Genomic DNA, 19,366 nt, shown 5'->3' with positions numbered 1-19,366 from the left:
TTCTACTGTATTTTCTGGTTATTTATACACCCAGCTTATCTTGTCCACTAAATCTTAAACTTATTAAGAACAGAGTGTTTCTCTTTCATCTCTGAGCTCCCAAAGGTTCGTGCATTCGTGACACTTAAAAGTCCTGGAACAAATATTTGCAGCAGAAATGAATGCCTGTTTGACATCCCTTTTCAAATATGTTGTAATTCAAATGAAGCTATTGTTGTGAGCTGTGCCTTTGGGGACGGGACTTACTCTTTGGTTAAACCAGAATGCCATCGTCATGGTTCCCAGACTGATTAGTGTTTGTCACAGTGACCGAAACAACCGTAACAAACAGGCCACTGTTCTTGACTGACAGGAGTTTGGCAACAACTGCCTGTCCTCCAGCGAAGGCTGAAATGAACTGAGAGGACTGTCTGAATTGAGTCCCCCAGCCGGGAGGGCTCTACTTATTTCTCACAGTTGAGCTGCAAGAGCTAGTGACCCAGGCTTTGGCCTGATGTGAGGCTGTGGGGTGAAAGAAACATTAATGCTTGAAACAAAATCATCAGAGATCCGTATCAGTGACAGCATCCTAATCTGAGACAGTGTGATAACAGGAGGGAGCTTTGAAGTCAGACAGACAGACCTAGGTTTGGATCCTAGCTAGCAATCTTATCTCACTCATGTTCCTTCTTTGAGCCTCAGGTTTCTTCTTGAAAAAATATTCTGCCAAATAGTGAGGACCAAAGATAATGTCCTTTACACACACATGCCTGTGCTCTGTTAAAATGTGTTTATTCATATATCTTCTCCTATAAAGTTTGTTACCTGAGGGCAGGGACTCATTTTTACCTTTATTCCTGCAAATCTAGCAAAGTGCCCAGCATGAAGTAGACACTGGTAAATATATTTTTAAATAAACAAACAACAACAAGAGTAATAGCTAACATTTCTGGGGCACTTCATGCCAGATGTTGTAAATAATAATTCGCTGAATCCTTCAACAACCCTAGAAAGGAACAACCATGGTACCCCAATTTTACAGAGAAAAACAGAATACTCTAATTTTTTAAAATATGAAATTCTTGGTATAACTGATTTTGAAATAAAAATCTGGTGAGATTTGCTTTATATAAAAACAGGTAAACTACTTTATAAAAATTGGAAAAAAAATGTGGTGGAGGGAAAAGTAAGGAAGAAATTATGAATGAGTGGGAAGAAGGAGTAGGAAGGAGAAGACATAAAAAAAGGAGAAAGAGAAAAGGGCAATTTCTGAGCAGAGTGAAAAGTAACTGTGTAATCAGCGTAGGATGTTGTGATCTTTCACTGTCCTTTGAAATAGTAGCTAGACAACTAATCACTGTGTGTGTGTGTGTTGGCATATATCTGGCCTTCTTTTGAGTTTGGGCCCGTATATCTTCCATTTGTTTGTTTGTTTTTTATTCTACATTTATGTGTATTATCTCAAAGAGTCTGTCCTGCATCTAGGAGGCTCGGGTGGCTTTTCTCCTGCGTGACCAAGCAGGGCACAGCCAGCAGATGGCACTGGGACAGGGGCGGTGAATCCCTTCCGCAGCTTGGCTACCACTGCGGGATCCTAACCTTACACTTTCATCTCCGGGGACTTTGTCGCTCTCCCGCCCGGAGTCTAATAAAGAAGGTCGAGTTGTGTGTAATTAGGTATTTAAATGTACAAAATGTAATCTGTGACTTTGTCTCTACCCATCCCCACCCCACGCCCTACCCTCCCTAAAAACTGACTAAAAACTCTCGCCAGCTTGTGAAAGTGTTGTGTTGTGGGAAGCGCTGTCCAGACAATCGCCTGTTTCTGGTGACAGTGGCCGAGGTGATCCCAACATTAACTAAATACAGGAGATAATGGAGACTCCCCTGAAACAAACTGGCAATTATCTGAATGTTTCCCGACAACGTGGAGCTTTGTGATCTGAAATATGAGGCTCGTTTTTGTTATAATTTCCTTATTTCATTTAGGAAGTTCAGACGCAGCCTGGCTATCCAGTTTTCCATAAGAAGTCAGAAAGAGCCGCGCGGCAAGGGCAGTCCTGGAGGCCCCTGGGGCCCCCTCTTGACCCCGGGGGCCAGGCTCTTGAGCGGAAGCCCGGGACCCAGCCTTCTCTGTTGCAGGAGGGCTGCAGACGTACAAACGGACACAGGAGCTGCCACCTCACACACTACAACACAAAGTGCAACTCCTTACCTTTTCACCGGCAAAGTAAACGGTCAGGGTACGTCCCAGCACCTCTTCCGCACCGGCACCCGGAAGAGACTTGGTTACCATGGCCACGCAGGACGCCTCCCGGACCACGCGCTTCTGAGATAGAAGCACGCAAGCCCCACCCACATCGGGTCCCTCGCTCGGCAATCTGCTAGCCACCCCTGATTGCGTTCGGCGCTCGCCTGCCTGCCCTTGCGCCTGCGTACTACGGTCCCTACCCGTCGCTGCGGCCGGGATCGGGAAGTGTCAAGCGGGAGCTGGGTTCCCCCACCTGCGCTCCTGCCACCGCTGATCCCGGACCCCCTAGCCAGGCCCGGGCTCAGCCGCCATGACGAACGGTGAGCGCCAACGCCCCGAGTGGAGGAAGTGAGGGGAGGACGAGGGGCAACGTGGCGGGCGGAGCCGGGACTGACGTGGCCGTTCTCCCCGCCCCCTCCCCGCTCAGCCCTCTTGGCCTCTTTGGGTGCCCTGACCTCTGGCCTCCAGATCCCTCCCCGGTTCCCCGGTGCGGCTACCATCTAGGACCCCAGTGCCTCTCGTGTCCGCACCCCGCGTCCTCTCTCCCTCCCCTGTGCTTTCCCTGCCCCCCCCCTCCTCGCCTCCGGGAATGGCCACTCCGGTTGAACGATTGCTTTACCTGCTAACGTTCAGCACCGGGAAAAGAGAGGATTTTCCTCCCAGCCCCCTACGTTCTCGTACTTTCTGAGAGTAGGCTCGTTAGGAGGCCGAGAAATCACAAAGGATCTCAAGCCCCACACTTTTGAGGGGTGAATGTAGAGCCTAAAAAAAGTGTCTTATTTTGCAAAAAGTGTTCTGTTTGGGTGATTGCATCTGGAGACCCGAGCCGGTGTTGGGTAGGTACTGCCTCTTCTGAACGATGTGCCCGTTGCCTCCCTGTTTATCTGACCTAGTTTCCCAAACAGTTTGTGTAGGAGATCTCTGAATTCCAGGGAAGGGCAGGAGGCGGGGCTTTTGCAGTCTGTGGAGTCAGCCTTGCAGGAAAGGAGAGAGCCTCTGAGGTAGTGTGATCTGAGGGGCTCAGGAACGCATTTCTCAAAAGCACCGGAGACTCACATTTCACCTCCCTGTGAGCTTTGGCATTGCCTGCAAAACCTTATGGGAGGAGGAGACTAGCCCGTGAAGGTATCATTCTCCATAGAGACTTAGTGTGTTAACTTACTCAACTCTTGTGTGACTCCTCGCGGAGAGACTTAGGAAGGAGGCGAGGAGATGCAGCGGGCAGAGCTGGCAGCGGCTGTCCATTACCCTCTTGGAGCTTCCTGGCCGTCAGAGATCTGGGGTTACTGGGCACAGGAGAAGGGACATCACCCAGAGCAGAAATCATCCGAGCCAGGAAATAAGGGAGCGGTCTGACACATAATTACCCTCCCCCCTTTTGTGGTTTGGTATCTTTTTTTCTTTCTGCAGTTAGGGCAGTGGTCGGCAAACTCATTAGTCAACAGCGCCAAAGAGCAACAGTACAACGATTGAAATTTCTTTTGAGAGCCAAATTTTTTAAACTTAAACTACATAGGTAGGTACATTGTTATTAACTTAATTAGGGTACTCCTAACTTCCTCAATCTGACTGAGGTACGTTCGCTGAGGTCGACCCCTTCCAACTCTCCCATCCACACTGGTCTTGTATACTTGTTTCAGATAGACGAGTGTGGATGGGAGAGTTGGAAGGGGTCGACCTCAGCGAACATACCTCAAAACAATGTACCTTCCCCAGCCCGCCTGCCCGACTGCGCTGCGACCGACCGACTGACACCCCCCACTTCTAACGCCACTTCTTCAAAATAGACTCGCCCAGGCCGAAAACCGACTTCTGTGCATGGGCCACGAAGTTTCAGTCGCACTGTACGTGCGCGCCCGCACGTGGTATTTTGTGGAAGAGCCACACTCAAGGGGCCAAAGAGCCGCATGTGACTCGCGAGCTGCGGTTTGCCGACCACTGAGTTAGGTGATTTATTGTCCATGTACAAGAAATCGCTAAGTTTACATAGAATTGTTCCAAGGTCCCCCCACAATTGTTCGCCTATGTTGAAATGTCGCAGCCTCGGAAAGATATATATATATCTTTTTTAAAAAATATATTTTATTGATTTTTTACAGAGAGGAAGGGAGAGGAATAGAGAGTTAGAAACATCGATGAGAGAGAAATATCAGTTGCCTCCTGCACACCCCCTACTGGGGATGTGCCTGCAACCCAGGTACATGCCTTTGACCGGAATCAAACCTGGGACCCTTCAGTCCGCAGGCCGGCGCTCTATCCACTGAGCCAAATCAGTCAGGGCTATATATATATCTTTTACAAGAATCTTGCTATCCTGGCAGAAGAGGATCATGCACGAAGTGTACAATAAACGTAGGAAAGCTGTAGTCATATGGATTCTAACTCTTGCAATTTCCCTTAAGCTTCACTTTTTTTTGACCTTTAAATTCTTTATTAGTTAAGGAATTACAAATGTGTCCTCATTCCGCCCCATTAACCCCCCCCCCCCATACTCCCATCCCCCTGTTGTCCATGTCCATTGGTTTGGCTTATCTGCATGCATACAAGTCCTTGATCGTTTCCCCTTACCCCCACCCTCCCCTACTTTCCCTCTAGGGATTAATAGTCTGATGGCTGTTTCTCTGTCTTTGGATCTGTCCCTGTTCATCAGTCTATGTTGTTCTCTAAGCTTCACTTTTCGCCTGACCGTTTTCTCCAACAGATGCAGGTCTCAGAGACTCGGCTAAGTATCTCGCTGTTCTTTATCACATGAGCGATTTGTAATAAGAATATGTTTAATTCTCTGAACGGAGGCTCCGAGGATTTTAGCGCTCTCTCAAACTCTTGCCAGCTCTAGCCATTCCGGGGAGGCGGAGTCTACATGAACTGACGCACTTTCCTCAGGATTTCTAGTTCTTAAAAGGGGAGGGCAGGGCGGGGCGGGGCAGGGCACCGTAAAATTGTAAGGGGGATGCCTGCAAGCAGCCTTTGGGAACAGGCAGCGAACATTGCTCGTCCCAGGACCTGGCTCCCTCGTGTCAAGGGTTGGCACTGTTGGGGTTGTCATCTCGATAGTGTATCACTCTGTGCTTCTTGGAGTTCTTTCTGCAGCGGGACCACCTGCCCCAAAGTGACGAGCACCGACGGTTTTCTTTTCTTCCCGTGACAGTGTACTCCCTGGATGGGATTCTGGTGTTCGGTTTGCTCTTTGTGTGCACCTGTGCCTACTTCAAGAAAGTTCCTCGTCTCAAAACCTGGCTGCTATCAGAGAAGAAGGGAGTGTGGGGTGTGTTTTACAAAGGTGAGCGCCTATCTGCCCAGGAGGGGGGGACTGCCGTCTCTGGACAGTGGGGTGCAGCAAGGTGCGGGTCAGATTGGCTAGGATCGTATTTCGTTTCACTTTTACATGATTGTTGATTTTAGCGCCGAGGTACTTTTAATATTCTACACGGAGGAAACGTAGATAAATTAAAACAATTTTAGACTGGACTGGAATTGTTGGGAAGAATAGTTTGCCAAGGAAAAGTTTTCCTGAAGTTCTGGAAAGAATGTATTGGAGTCTTTTAAGTTTTGCTTTCATTAACTCAAATGCTTTTTTAAAAAAATTAAAAAATATTTTTATTGATTTCAAAGAGTAAGGGAGAGGGAGAGAAAGATAGAAACATCATAGATGAGAATCATGAATCGGCTGCCTCCTGCACACCTCCTTCTGGGGATCTAACCTTTAACCCAGGCATGTGCCCTGACTAGGAATTCACCCATGACCTCCTGTTTCATAGGTCAGTGCTCAACCACTGGGCCACACTGGCCAGGCTCAAATGTTTTTTTACATTTTATTATGGACACCTTCATCTGGAATCCTAACTACCTAAATATGTTTGCAAAATAGGGCAAAATGTAAACAGACAATATATTCATCTAGAAACTAGGGTAGTACTTCAATACATTCCCAAGTGGATTCTTGAGACCATTGGTAGCTCTCTTCATCTGTGACTAGAAATTTCTAAATATCACCCTGAGCCTGGCTGGTGTGGCTCAGTGATTAAGTGTCGACCTATGAATCAGGAGATCATGGTTCAATTCCCGGTCAAGGGCACATGCCTGGTTGCAGGCTCGATCCCCAGTACAGGGAGCAGGCTATTGATGATTCTCTCTCATCATTGATGTTTCTCTCTCTCTCTCCCTCTCCCTTCCTTTCTGAAATCAATAAAAATATATTTTGGAGGGAAAAAAATATATCACCTTGAAAGTGAGGACTAATATGAAGGACAGGCTGTGATTTCTTTTCTCTTTTTACTTTTGCCTGCTAGCTGCTGTGATTGGAACCAGGCTGCATGCTGCTGTGGCGGTCACCTGCGTCCTCATGGCCTTTTATGTCCTGTTTATAAAATGAATTCCAAAGCATCCATCTCATCAACTGCCAACCAAGGGGACGAGGGTGAAGAACCTGGGGCCTGAACCCAGCGTAGGAGAGTGCAGCTAAAATCATCAAAGTCACCAGGATGACACCACAGCACCTGCCCCTCCCACATGTGGGGAAAACTCATGGTTACAAACATTAGTCATGCTTCAGGGGACTCCAGAAAGCCATTATCCTTACATCAGTCCTCGGCAGACAGCACATAACGTCCAGATAAATTGCACCCCTGGGTGATAACATTACATACCTCCTGCCTAAAAACCTGTCACCTGTTCTGTTCCTCAGCCCTTGTCAGGATCTTTTCAAATGGAGGCTCATTAGGGAAGGAATAAGCTGTATTCAGATCTCTTGGAAGGAGATAATTTTCAAGACTTGACTTTTTTTTTTTTTACTGTTTTGATTTAGATTTGGCAAACTGGAGGAAAGTGGGGGGGACTGGGTAGGAAACAGGAGTTGTACCATGCCAAGAAATGTTTGGGCTTTGGAAATTTATCTTTCATATATCCATCTGGCAGTGTAAGAAAGAGAACATGGCCCTCACTGCAAAGAGAGCATGAAAGCACTATGCTGTGTGCTGGAGAGGTTGCCAAGGTATGACCGGGGCCTCCATAAGACGTGGGATTGTCTGTCTGTGGTGAGACCGGAAAGCAGGAACTCACAAGAAATAAGGTTTTGTTCACCAGTATCCCCAAGAGGAGACTTCACCCCAACAAATGGTATATGAAAATGAATCCACTGTCTGTTTTCCTAAAGCCTTTTTATATTTTCTAAATTACTGACTGCTACATGCTGTTACTCAATTTTAAATGCCACCACTAGGGAAAAGAGAAACGATTGAAGAAATAATTATTTAATATATTTGCAGCTAGGGTAGAAGAAATATATCTAGTATATTAGTTCATATTACTAGTAAAGCTGTCTAGTATAAATTGATTGTGATGTTAAATGGAAGTTTTATCATGTTATCCAAGATACAAACTTATTCTTTGTTTAAATCTGGTTTATTATGGCAATTTTTAGTCGATTACTTGTTTTTCTTGGCCAACTCTTAATTTTATTCATAGTAAAACCCTCTTTAGCTGTCCCTTGTAAATCCTGTATTATAAGAACATGAGAAATTCAAATGAGTGAGAGAAGTTGCTGATATTCATAGGCATATTTGAACAATTCATAGAATCCATGAATAAAATGAGGGTGACAACATTTGAAGGGAAGATTTCTCCATTCCCTCCTCGTCTCAGCAAAAGGATCCAATGTTTTATTTTTGAAGCCTAGAACTTCTTTATTTTTAAAAAAGTTGGTCTAAAATTGTAAAAAGCAGGCATGGACATAGTTCTACCATGAGAATGGACATAGGTCTACCATGGATTGTCCATGAGAGCAAAACTTGACTGTGGACAAAGTAATGGTGGTTGCCCCTGTGTGACAGTAAGTTGTCTTTTGTCTTTCTCCAAAAGGACAGAAGCTGCTAGGAACTTTAGGTTCTAAAATAGGCAGTTTAGTCTTTGAGGATTTCTCAAAGTACAGAAAGTCATCACGTAAACACTACATGTCGAATCATCTCAGAGTTGTGGCTGTTGTCTCTTCAGGAATTGGTCCACAGGGTAACATTTCAATGATTCATATGTTTTCAGTGGTCATTTCTGAGGATCTCACATGAAAGAAAGGAAAAGGGAAAGAAGAGCTACCCCTCGTGGGTGTGAGTTTGGAACCTGTCGGCCACCAGGGGTGTCACTCCCTGGAAATACAAGTTCAGCATGTTTGCACTTGTTCCTGTGTAGCTTTAATGACTTTTTTTTCTAATAGGGCTAATGTCTCTAAGCTTTGTGCTTAGAGCTGTTTCAGATTTTAAACTAGTTCCATTTCACTGTTCTAGTTATTCAAACCATTTTTTTACAGCCTCCTGGGTGGGTCATCTTAACTCTTGAATTATAATATTTTGAGATATTTTCATTCCAGAATGTACCAAAAAGTGCACAGAGTGAAGGCAATTTACAGCAAAACAAAACAAAACACACAGCTTATTTCATTTGACTTTATATATGCAGATAAGCAGAAACCTGTTTAACTCATTACTTGATGTGTCATATTTTTTGACTGAAAATTAATAGAAGTGGTTCCTCTAAGAGGGTCTTTTAGAGGTGGGAGAATGGGGATAGCAGTATCGCCCCAGACTCTTACTGGCATCACCATAAATTCTGTATGCCAGGGTGGCGTGAAGTCAGCTTTTTATAGTTGAAATACAATTTTTTATTCACCATTGTCTGCACAAATTCTTGAAAATAAAATTTCTTTCCCTACTGTTTTTGTCCATTTTATTTGTCACATGCTGAATTTAATGAACTTTGTTCCATATTCCCTTGGGTTCTGCCCATAGAATACCTTTTTAAATAAATTAATACCATCATTTGTGCTGACCCCTGTGAATGTATCATATAGTTCAGGATCTATGAGAGCTTTCTCCTTTGGGGGGAGCTGATCTATATACCAGTTTATACTGTATATATCAGCATATATATGTATATATATATATATATATATATATATATATATATATATATATATATATAAATTTTGAGGTGTATCAAGTAAGGTAGATTACTCCCCAATACATTTTACATACTACCGCTATTAAAATATAAGTAGCATCTGCCCTTACCAACCGTAAACATTCAAATGATATTAGGTTAACCAACCACACACATAGAAAACCCTTGAGCCAATGGGATTCCGACACATACATTGGATGCTTTCCCCTATGTGTTTATCTCAACTGCATGGCAAGGCTGGCAAAAGTATAAACTATAACTTCACAAATCATTTTCTACCAGTGTCCAAAAATCTGATTTGCTGCCCCCCCCCCCCCACACATACCTATTTCATTGAAAAAGGAGAAGAGCCTGGCTGGTGTGGCTCTATGGTCGAGCGTTGACCTATGAACTAGGAGGTCATGGGTTCGATTCCCAGTCAAGGGCACATGCCTAGGGGCTCTGATTGTAAAAGGAACTAATTCTACTCATATAATCGCGTCTGTTTTTCAGTTTACTCATTCTGGAGTTTGAAGGTCTGATGGGTTTTAATGGATATGCAAGTAAACAAAGGTTCAGCAATATGACTGCCACAGCATCAAGTTCTGGGGAGCGAGAGGGCTCTGACAGGGACAGCCTTTCTCCCTTCACTCATTTCACAGATCCTGACACCTAATCTAGTCTCACTTTCCCTTTGGTAGATGATGTGAAAGGAGAAGGCACTCCTGGGGAAGCTGATGTTGGTAAAGACCAGGATTTGCCTTCTCCATGGAAAAGGAGTCATTCACCTATTACTGAGATTGAATCGTCTTATATCCAGAAGTTGGGATCAAAGGTCAAAGAAAAACGACAGAAATGAATATAAATATGTAGCTGCACAAAAATGAAAAGAACACAATGACTCAGTGTTGTAAGCATTTGTCCCGCCTGTCCCTGCGACATGGCTTCCCCTCCGAGCCGCGAGAGGGCAGCAAAGCGCGCTCTCGGCGAGGGCCTGCGCTCGGTGGTTCCTCCCAGAATCCTCCGAGGCGGGGGGAGGGGCAGAGGCCTTTAAAAGGGGGTGCGGACTTCCGCCCCCTCACGGGAGGGAGCGCGGCCTGGGGTGCGGGTGCTGTGAGTGGTGCTGCGGTGTCGCGTGGATGGCGCGTGCGGCCGAGTGTGTGTGTGGGTGGATGTGAGCGTGCGTGGGGCGTGCTAGGCGAGTGCGTGACACCCCCTACGGCCCTCCCCCCGTCTACACCTTGATCTTATTTGATCGGGTTGTGACCCCAGCCCGCCGGGCCGGCCCGAGATGAAAAGCTCCCCTCCTGCGAAGCCCGCCCCGGGCGCTGTGCAGCGAGGCCCTTGGTGGCGGCGGCGCCGCGGTCCCGGAGCCGATCTGCGGGGCCCGGCGCTCAGAAGTGATGAATTGATCAGATAGACGAGGCCGGGCTTGTCCCGGCCGCTGATTATCGAGGCGATTCTGATCTGAGCCCGGCCCCGGGGCGGCCGCCCGTGGTGTGTGGTGGCGGCGGGCCGGGGCGCTGGCTGGAGCGGGAGGATGTCTGAGCTGCCTCCCCGAGGCCCGCTTCATCACGATGACTGCACCCCACCGAGCCTGTTGCCGAGGGGTGCAGGTTTATATGTGCATATATTTATATTTATATTTACATATAGCCCCCCAAGAACTTGGAGAACTTACAGCTACGGATTCCAGGGACCCGCCCCAGATTTACTTAACCAGAATATATCCTCACCTGAGGATACTGTTTTAATGATTTGGAGAAAGGGAGAAACATGGATGAGTTGCCTCCTGTACGTGCCCCAACCCAGGGTGGAACCCGCAACCTAAGTATGTGCCCTGACCTGGAATGGAACCTGCGACCTTTCGGCTAGGGGACTATGTTCTGATCAGCTAAGCCACCCGGCCAGGGCTAGAAATCTCTATTTTTTATTTTTTTAATCCTCACTGGAGGATATTTTCCCCGATTTTTAGAGATGGGAGAGAGAAAAATATCAATGTGTACACACTGATTGGTTGTCTCCTGCACACACTATGCCTGCAACTGAGGTATGTGCTCTTGGACAGAATTGAACCCGGGACCCTCAGTCCAAGGGCCGACACTATCTACTGAGCCAAACTGGGGAAGGCTAAAAGCCTCTATGCATGGATCACAGTAATCAATTTTTCAATGATCAGTATCAACCTGCATGAGGTGACTAACCAGTCACCCTTTCGGCCATTTTCAGCCATTCTAAATAACTGGCCACTTGGCACCACACGATCTCAATAGTGGAAGAGGCACCCAGCCTGTGTGGCACAGTGGTTGAGCATGGACCCAAGAACCCGGAGGTCAGCTTGGATTCTTGGCAGAGCACATGCCCCAGTTGCTCAATCCCAGTAGGGGGCGTGCAGGAGTTAGCCCATGGATGATTCATTGGTGTTTCTATCCCTCCCTTTCTCTGAAAGCAGTAAAACTATTTTTAAAAATAGTGGAAGAGGGGCTGTGATTGGTGGTATTTTAAGGACCAGGCACTTGAGTATCAGCCTTTTCCTATCCGTTATTCAACAATGCCAAACTTCTGTACCATAGGCGAGGTCTGCCATTTCTTGCCCAATCTAATAGCAGGTTCCTGTGACTTGTAACTTTAGAGACCACGTAAGTGCATCGTTTTTAGATAGCTTCAAACCCAAGCACCAGATTTTTGAGCCATGTTTATAAGAATTAGGGGCAGATATCAGCACAAACATACAAAGGCAAGGGAACTGATTCCCAGCAAGATTATGGCAGCAGTTAGAGAAAACAATGGCAAGGAGGCAGGACCAGGGAGGTGGAGGACCCCTGCCCCCCATGGAAAAGTAGAGCCCAGCAGATGACTAAATCCAGGAGGTCGGAAATCTGTTAAGTGTGACATCAGCATAAGAATGCTACATAGAGCTACTAAGATGACTGGCTGTAATCTCATTAAGACAATGGGCTCTATCTATTCTTGTTTCCCAAACACAGCTCTGACACAAAGGCTTGCAAGAAATATTGAATGGTGTATCTGTATGGTTGGAATGACTCATTTACAAGAAAGGAATACCCGCTTCCTGCCCCAAACTGGGCTGTTCTAAGTCCTTGCAAATATTCTCAACAAGACTAGTTTCTAGAAGTTGGGAAACTTCCACCTTTTAAGAGTAGTCTAGTGGCAACTCTATGGGTAACAGACACTTCAGGCTTCACCATGCGCAAATGTTTTTAATGAAGGTGGGCAGCAGGCTGTCCCATCGACTAATCAATCCAGGGGCCTGTCAGCATCAGGTGGAGAAGAAGCCACCGTCCGTCTTTCGGGAGTAGCCTCTGTTGGTGGCTGCAGTGTGAGGGGACACTGGAGAAAAGAGGGAGTGGGCTGTCAATGTCAGATCCTTTGTCTTCACTGGGAACCTGTAACCACCCATCCATTTATGGGTGCCAGAGAGAAGGTTCTTAGAACAGCTGGGGAACTGGCATATAGAAGACAGATAGGAGGTAGCTATAGGTCTTCCATTCCCAGGTTTCTGCTGGAAATTTCTGTCCCCTAGATCTAAGGGTGAGTTAGAGACTCGGAAAAGTGGAATTCATTCCATAGTCAGCATGCATGTCGCCTGATCTGTCTGATATGTGACAACTTAATCACTGCTGTTGCAAGACCCTCAGTTATCCCCCATGTTCCCTCATAGCCAATCACCTCAAGTCCCTGATTCCTGGGTCCATTTAGAACTTGTACCACCATCTGCCCTATTACTCACCGATGGACCCATGGATGCTGTGGATGGACTCCCTCTTAGGGCTGATCCATTGTCGGATGTTAGCTCGGGGGGTGGTGGGCAGTGGTGGGGCAGCGGGTAAGTGTTCTCTAGGGGCCTGGATGTTGATGATCCTGGAGGATGGGTACGGAGAAGAATAGGGGAGAATGAAGCCAAGCAGGAGAAAGGTAAGGAGGGAAAGAATTACATGCCACCTCCAAAATAAAGCAGCCAAAGGCCCTTTTTACACTCAGTGGAATTAACTGAAGATTTTGTTGGTTTATACAGATAAAAACAGGAAGTTCTCTGTTCATTTCAGATAATAAAAATACAGAAAAAACAAGTGTTGGTGAGGGCGTGGAGAAAAGGGAACCCTTGTACACTCTTGGTAGGAATGTAGGCTGATACAGCCACTGTGGAAAGCAGTATGGGAGTTACCTCAAAAAGTTAAAAATAGAACTGTCTTATGACCCAGCAGTTCCGCTTCTGGGAATTTGTCCGAAGAAACCCAAAACACTAATTCGAAAGAATGCACCCCTATATTCACTGCAGCATTATTTACAATAGCCAAGGTTCGGAAGCAGCCCCTGTCCATCAGTAGACGAATGGATAAAACAGCTATGGTACATTCACACAATGGAATACTACTCGGCCATAAAAAGGAAGAACATTTTATCTTTTTTGGACTGCATGGATGGAGCTGGAGGGCATGCTAAGTGAAATAAGACAGTCAGAAAAAGATAATTACCAGAGGATTTCACGCATATGTGGAACCTAATAAACAAACTGCACTCACAAGCAAAATAGAGACGGACTCAGACTCAGAGAGCAGGCAGATAGCTCTGGTGGGAGTGGTGGTGGTGGTGGTGGTGGTTTGAGAAAAGAAAGGGGATTGAGAAAAAAGAAAACTTCTGGACACGAACAACAGTGCTGTGACTGTGGGAGTGAGGGGGAAGGAAGAGGAGGGCATATGGGGGATAAATGGTGATGGAAAAAGAATAAAGGGAAAGATACAGAAGTTACAAGTACAGATATAAACAATACAGAAATCTGTATACCAATGAGCACCTATTGATAGTTACTTCCCAGGTAGCCTCTACTTTATTTAATTGATGGTATTACCCTTAGGATGGGGAGGCTGTGCCTCCACCACTTACCCACGGCTGTCCTTGGAGGTCTCCTGGTGCATCAGGGCCTCATTTTTGTTCTTGAACGACCCCGTGTGGTGGTTGTACAAGACAGCTAAGCGGAAATCCAGATTGTCCTTTGGAATCTACAGAGGAAGTTAACCCCCGCAGGGTTAATGCACCACCTCTACCCCCAGCTCTAGTCAAGTTCTTTTGGGCTCTACTCTTCCCCAAAAGGAGAGAGAACGTCTTTTGGGCCTGGATCCACCAATTCCTTACACACCAACTAGTACATGGTGACTCTTGTCTCTCATGGTTAGGTCTAAGGAGTAGTGAGCTCTCCCTGTAGATATGGGAATCACTATATTGTCCCCGATTTGGGCTCAATGGACCTTACTTCGTTCATGGTTATATTCAATCTTTGTTTTAATCAGAAGAGTGAGAAGTCCAGTGAGAAAATGATTTGCTTCAGATGTCTGACTAGAGCAGAACCCAGGCCTCTAATTTCCCAGAGACCAGATAAATTGGTATTTAGTTTTCAATTTGGTAGGATCTTGGATTGAGGACAAAAGGAAAGATACTAAAGAAGTCAGGGACAGACTTCCTTCCAAAGAGGATACTGATGAATTCTAATTGGACGTAAAGAGAAATAGTATTTCAATAGCAGGTACCTCAGATTCAAAAAAATAAGAATTCCGCCTAACGGAGGTAATCGTGGGAATTGAGTTGAGCCGATTCCAGGGTTCCTGTTGCTGGTCAAGGTGAGTTGGGTTCTTATATTGCAGCATCTGCAAAAGCAAAACCGCCCGAGGACCTGGTTACCTGGATACAGGTCCTTGCTGCTATGGTAGCTTCAGTGGCATCCGCCCCTTCATCCTATGCTAATTGAATCTCAGAGCAACATCTGTAAAGAGAATAACAATATCGGGCAAAACGCCCCTAAGTCTTCAATCTTAGAACTGACAGAAAAGGGCCGGGAATAGAGGGAAAGGCGTGGATAGGACAGGGGCAAAGGGTGGAGAACATATAGGAAAGATGGTGAGCTTAGGTTTAGACATCCTGAGTTTGAGGAAAAGGTTAGATAGACATCCTAATGCAATTAACAGGTAGAAAATTGGAAGTGTGCGACTTTTTGGAGAGCTCAGGACTAGTAATTGAGTTCTGGGGGTTATCTCCATGCAGCTGTGGTTGAAGCCTGTAAAAGCAAGAGTGGCCAAAAGGGAAAAAGTGGTTCATGAGTGCACAATATTATGACTGGGGAAGGGAAGAGGCAATCAGATACGGGAGAACCAGGAGAGTGCAGTGTCTAAGCAGGTGAGAAACGGATTTCAATAGAGAAGGATCATTGTGACTGAAGGGTTGTCAAAGAAAAAGTCCATTGGATCCTGGCCAGTGTGGCTCAGTTGGCTGGAGTGTTGTCCTGTACATCAACAAGGTGGCAGGTTCACTCCCAATCAGGGGACAGACATATCCAGGCTTTGGATTTGGTCCCCTGTCAGGGTTCGTGAAGGAGGCATTCAATTGATGTTTCTTTCTCTCTCTCTCTCTCTCTCTCTCTCTCTCTCTCTCTCTCTCTCTCTCTCTCTCTCCTCTCTCTCTCTCTCTCTCTCTCTCGTCCATTGGACAGTCAATCCTCTAAATAAAAACCCATAAGCATGAATGCATATAACTGTCCTCTTCATTACATGTAAAATGCCATATTGTTCATCATTGTGTCCCTAGTACTTAGCCAGCCACCTAACACATGATGTTCAAAAATGAAATATTGGCCCTAACAGGTTTGGCTCAGTGGATAGAGCGTCGGCCTGTGGATTGAAGGGTCCCAGGTTCGATTCCTGCTAGGGGCATGTACCTTGGTTGCGGGCACATCCCCAGTAGAAGGTGTGCAGGAGGCGGCTGGTCGATGTTTCTCTCTCATCAATGTTTCTAGCTCTCTATCCCTCTCCCTTCCTCTCTGTAAAAAATCAATAAAATATATTTTAAAAAATGAAATATTGGTTGAATCAATGACTGGACTCCAGTAAGCACAACTGCAACCTAGTAGAAATCTCATCAACCTGCCTGAGGTTGGAACCCTCTTCCCTATACATGGAAAAGCGCTGTGTGCTCAGCTCAGTTGGACAGTAATTGAACAGTATGCGCCAAGCACTCTGTGCTATCACCAGGAAAGATGAAAAATGAACAAGAAAACTACAAATATATATGATGCAGCGTAGGTAGCTCTCCTCCCATTCCTCGAAGGCTACATAAGCTCAACATCTCTATCGAAGAATGAGCTTGTCTTTCAAAGAGAAAGTCAAGCATGAATGCCATACTTTCTTTCCATCTCAGAGAAGGGATGGAAGTCTCTTTCCTCAAGAATAACCCCTCTTCCCTGACCAGCCCTTCCCTGTGCCTCAGAGACCTGCGCCATGCTGGCATCCCCTGGACTCGCTTCCCTCACATTCATTTATACCCATCTAACTACCACTCTATCACCTTCCCTACAGAGCCAGGCTCTTCAAGGGTCACATTTACTATCTTTACTTCCTCCCCCTCCCCATCCCCTTTTCAGTCTGGCCTCTGCCTCAAGCACCCGCAGAAACCGCTATTGCTGGTGACCAATGATTTCTGAGGCGTGGTCGGGTGGATCCTTTCCAGGCTTGGTCTTATCTGACCTCTGCAGTTTCTGGCACCATGATGCTGACTCTCAAATGTTCTCTCAACCCTCTGTGGGTCCGGCTCCTCCGAATTTCCTCCTGCCTTTAACTGTTGCTTCTCAGCTCTGCTCGGCATTCCTGGAGAGTTTTGTTTCTGCTTTCCTTACTCTCACATTTGCTGGATGAGCTCATTCCTTCCTGTGGCTTCAACCACCATATGGACACTGTGGTTTCCAGATGTACATCTTCAACCCAGAACTCTCAACCAACTGCCTGCTATTCATTCGCACTTAAATGTCCCACAGGCACCACAAAAGCGACATCTACATCATTGATCTAAATCTCTCTCCCCAACCCTGCTTACCCTGAGGCCTCATTCAGTAAATGGTATCAATTAAGCCCCCAGGAACGAGGAGTCACCCTAGACTCATCCGCTCTCTTGGGCTCATATTCAGTCAGCCACAAAGTCCCATCAGTCCTGCCCTTTGCATCTCTCTTATCTGCAACTTATCGCCATCCCCTGCATCACTGCTTTAGGTCCATTATTCTTCCTCCTGGAGTTTGCTGCCTCCGGAGGCTCCTGCCTCCTAGCTGAGCCCTCTTGTCTCACTCCCACCCGATCCAATCCACTGCCATTTGTGCTTTCTGAAACACCCATCTGTTGTGTCGCTCTAGGGCACTTATTCTCAACCTTCCTAATGCCGCGACCCTTTAATACAGTTCATGTTGTGGTGTCCCCCAACCATAAAATTATTTTTGTTGCTACTTCATAACTGTAATTTTGCTACTGTTATGAATCGTAATGTAAATATCTGATATGCAGGATGTATTTTCATTGTTACAAATTGAACATAATTAAAGCATAATGATTAATCACAAAAACAATATGTAATTATATATGTGTTTTCCCATGGTCTTAGGCGACCCCTGTGAAAGGGTCGTTCGATCCCCAAAGGGGTCGCGACCCACAGGTTGAGGACCGCTGCTCTAGTGCTTCAGATCCTGATGTGACTCCCAGCCCCTCCAGGATGAGATCCTAGCTCAGTGGCATGGTGCACACAGCGCACCCAGCCCAGGAAGCTCATTCTCCAGCGCCTGCTCGCTCCACTCCTCCTCCTCCTCCTCGGCCCCAAACAGGCCACACTGTGTCCCCTCTTCAGGCGTCTGAGCACCTGCTGCTTCCTTTGTCTTGCTGGTGACCAGTGTCTGGTTCCTGTTTCTTTCTTCCCAACTCACATTTCACCTCCTCCCCCACCTGGCTCAGCTCACTCATATTTTGATGTCAAAACTCGCCTGCTCCCCTTGGAGCTCCCAGTTCTCCCGACACACTTTGTATAACTCACAACACACATGCTACTGTGCAAGCGTTATAGCTGTTGATGTTGTCAGTTTGGCTTTTCTACTAGTTTCTTTAGAGCAGGTGCTATACCTAATATATCTATATCTATAGCTGCTAATCTATAGCTCCTCAGTGTTTAGTGGCACCTGGCATATAGTAGATAATAAATGATGAATAAACCAAAAGGAGCTCTTTGATTTTATTATTGAGCCACAGTGACTATTTAATTCTCCTTAGTTTGCACCACTTCAAACATCCCAGCCACTTCTATTAGAAAAAGGATCATTTGAATTCCCAAGCCGCTGCCAACATACACATGTTCCAGTTTTAACCAGAGGACAGAGACGGTGCGAAGACACATGACCCGGTGGCTTTCCGAGGACTTTCTCCCCCTCCATATCTCATAGCCTTTTAGAGGGCCGCCTTCCAAACAGGGCAAAGACTTGGCGACCCCTGGGCCTGTTTCAGCCCCATTACACCAATCTACTTTGGCGAGAGCCCCTAGTTCCTCTGGTCTAGAGATTTACTTCTCTTTGCTCAAAAGCATCCCTGAAACGTTGACCGACCGGAACATGGGGACATGGAGGCAGGCAGGAAACCGACTTGTCCAGGACCTCAGTGTCCTCACCAGAGTCCTTTAAGTTCCCCCTCATGACAGAAAGAATGCCATGGCCACCAGGACTGCGCAAGAAGCTACAGTACCTTGGAAGCCCTCGGTTTCCGCGGGCCGGAATCATCGTTATTCAGCATTGGCTGCCGGAAAAGGTCTCGGGTGGGAGGCATGGTCAAATGAGAAGCTCTTGGGAGGAATGGGAGGCCGGCGCAGCCGCACACAAGCCTGCACACAGAGGATCGCGGGTCCCAATTGTTGGGAAGGCTCACTTTCGGTTGCCAGGCAACTGCCCACCGTCTATGACAGAATTCCTATCAAGAAGAGCGCCACCTGGCGGTCAAACGTGGGACGCCCCTCGGGAGGAAGTTACTGGGAAAAGAGAGGGAAAGAGCCGCTGACCATACCCAGGGAGCCCTGGGTTTGCCCTCCTGAACCTTAGGTGGAAAAACAGAGGCCTCCGGCATGCAGGACTAATGCAAAAGGCTTCAGCTAGCAAACGGAATCCTAAAAGATGACCCAGAATGCCCTTTTCCCTCGCATCTAACAAAAGGGTTTTTCAAAGCAGTAAGAGAATGGGGATGTCCAGCGATGGAACACTGCCGCCTAAGCAAACACTCCTTGCTTAAACCCGGTTTAACTATATGAGTCTCAAGGCTTCGCATCAAGCCGGCCGCAAAGGCCCAGACGGATGTGGAGGGATGGACATGGAGCGGCTGTCTTTGCAGTAGGTAACACCTTCTAAG

At 46.6% G+C, this 19,366-nt stretch overlaps 2 protein-coding genes and 1 non-coding gene across 9 annotated transcripts in view; 2 read left to right on the top strand and 1 right to left on the bottom strand.

Annotated features, from left to right (window-relative positions):
- The first annotated feature begins 2,394 nt into the window (after positions 1-2,394).
- Positions 2,395-8,930, top strand: TMEM167B (transmembrane protein 167B). Of its 3 annotated transcripts, XM_036342932.1 has the most exons (4): positions 2,403-2,550; positions 3,022-3,066; positions 5,379-5,510; positions 6,520-8,930. In XM_036342932.1, the coding sequence occupies exons 1-4, from the start codon at positions 2,541-2,543 to the stop codon at positions 6,600-6,602; spliced, it is 270 nt and encodes an 89-aa protein (XP_036198825.1). In that variant the 5' UTR covers positions 2,403-2,540; the 3' UTR covers positions 6,603-8,930. The 3 variants fall into 3 exon arrangements, with proteins under 3 accessions (XP_036198828.1, XP_036198826.1, XP_036198825.1); XM_036342935.1 differs by lacking the exon at positions 3,022-3,066 and having other exon boundaries at positions 2,395-2,550; positions 5,379-5,571; XM_036342933.1 differs by lacking the exon at positions 3,022-3,066 and having other exon boundaries at positions 2,401-2,550.
- Positions 8,931-10,233: 1,303 nt separating this feature from the next.
- LOC118673844 lies at positions 10,234-10,628 on the top strand. Its single transcript, XR_004973510.1, has one exon.
- Positions 10,629-12,358: 1,730 nt separating this feature from the next.
- CUNH1orf194 (chromosome unknown C1orf194 homolog) overlaps positions 12,359-19,366 on the bottom strand; it is a 45,063-nt gene continuing 38,055 nt past the window's right edge. Inside the window, exons 1-5 of one of the 5 annotated variants that reach the window (XM_036342696.1) lie at positions 18,713-18,875; positions 14,704-14,820; positions 14,063-14,178; positions 12,909-13,039; positions 12,359-12,508 (exon numbers count right to left, since the gene is read on the bottom strand). In XM_036342696.1, coding sequence (XP_036198589.1) covers positions 12,438-12,508; positions 12,909-13,039; positions 14,063-14,178; positions 14,704-14,820; positions 18,713-18,793 — 516 coding nt within the window. In that variant the 5' untranslated portion in view covers positions 18,794-18,875 and the 3' untranslated portion in view covers positions 12,359-12,437. Of the gene's footprint in view, positions 12,509-12,908; positions 13,040-14,062; positions 14,179-14,703; positions 14,937-16,436; positions 16,607-18,712; positions 18,876-19,366 lie in introns of those variants that run through there. The other 4 variants (XM_036342701.1, XM_036342698.1, XM_036342699.1 and 1 more) reach the window with 4 other exon arrangements.

This window comes from Myotis myotis, unplaced genomic scaffold, assembly GCF_014108235.1.
Source record: "Myotis myotis isolate mMyoMyo1 unplaced genomic scaffold, mMyoMyo1.p scaffold_m19_p_18, whole genome shotgun sequence".
Taxonomy (NCBI): domain Eukaryota; kingdom Metazoa; phylum Chordata; class Mammalia; order Chiroptera; family Vespertilionidae; genus Myotis; species Myotis myotis.
Note: the sequence above shows the minus strand (reverse complement) of the source record. Positions and strands in the feature narration are given on the sequence as shown.

What these genes read in the sequence shown, in the direction of transcription:
- TMEM167B (XM_036342935.1), top strand. An exon ending in GGACAGTGGGGTGCAGCAAG is followed by an intron (nt 5,572 to 6,519) that starts GTGCGGGTCAGA and finishes TTTGCCTGCTAG; the next exon opens with CTGCTGTGATTGGAACCAGG.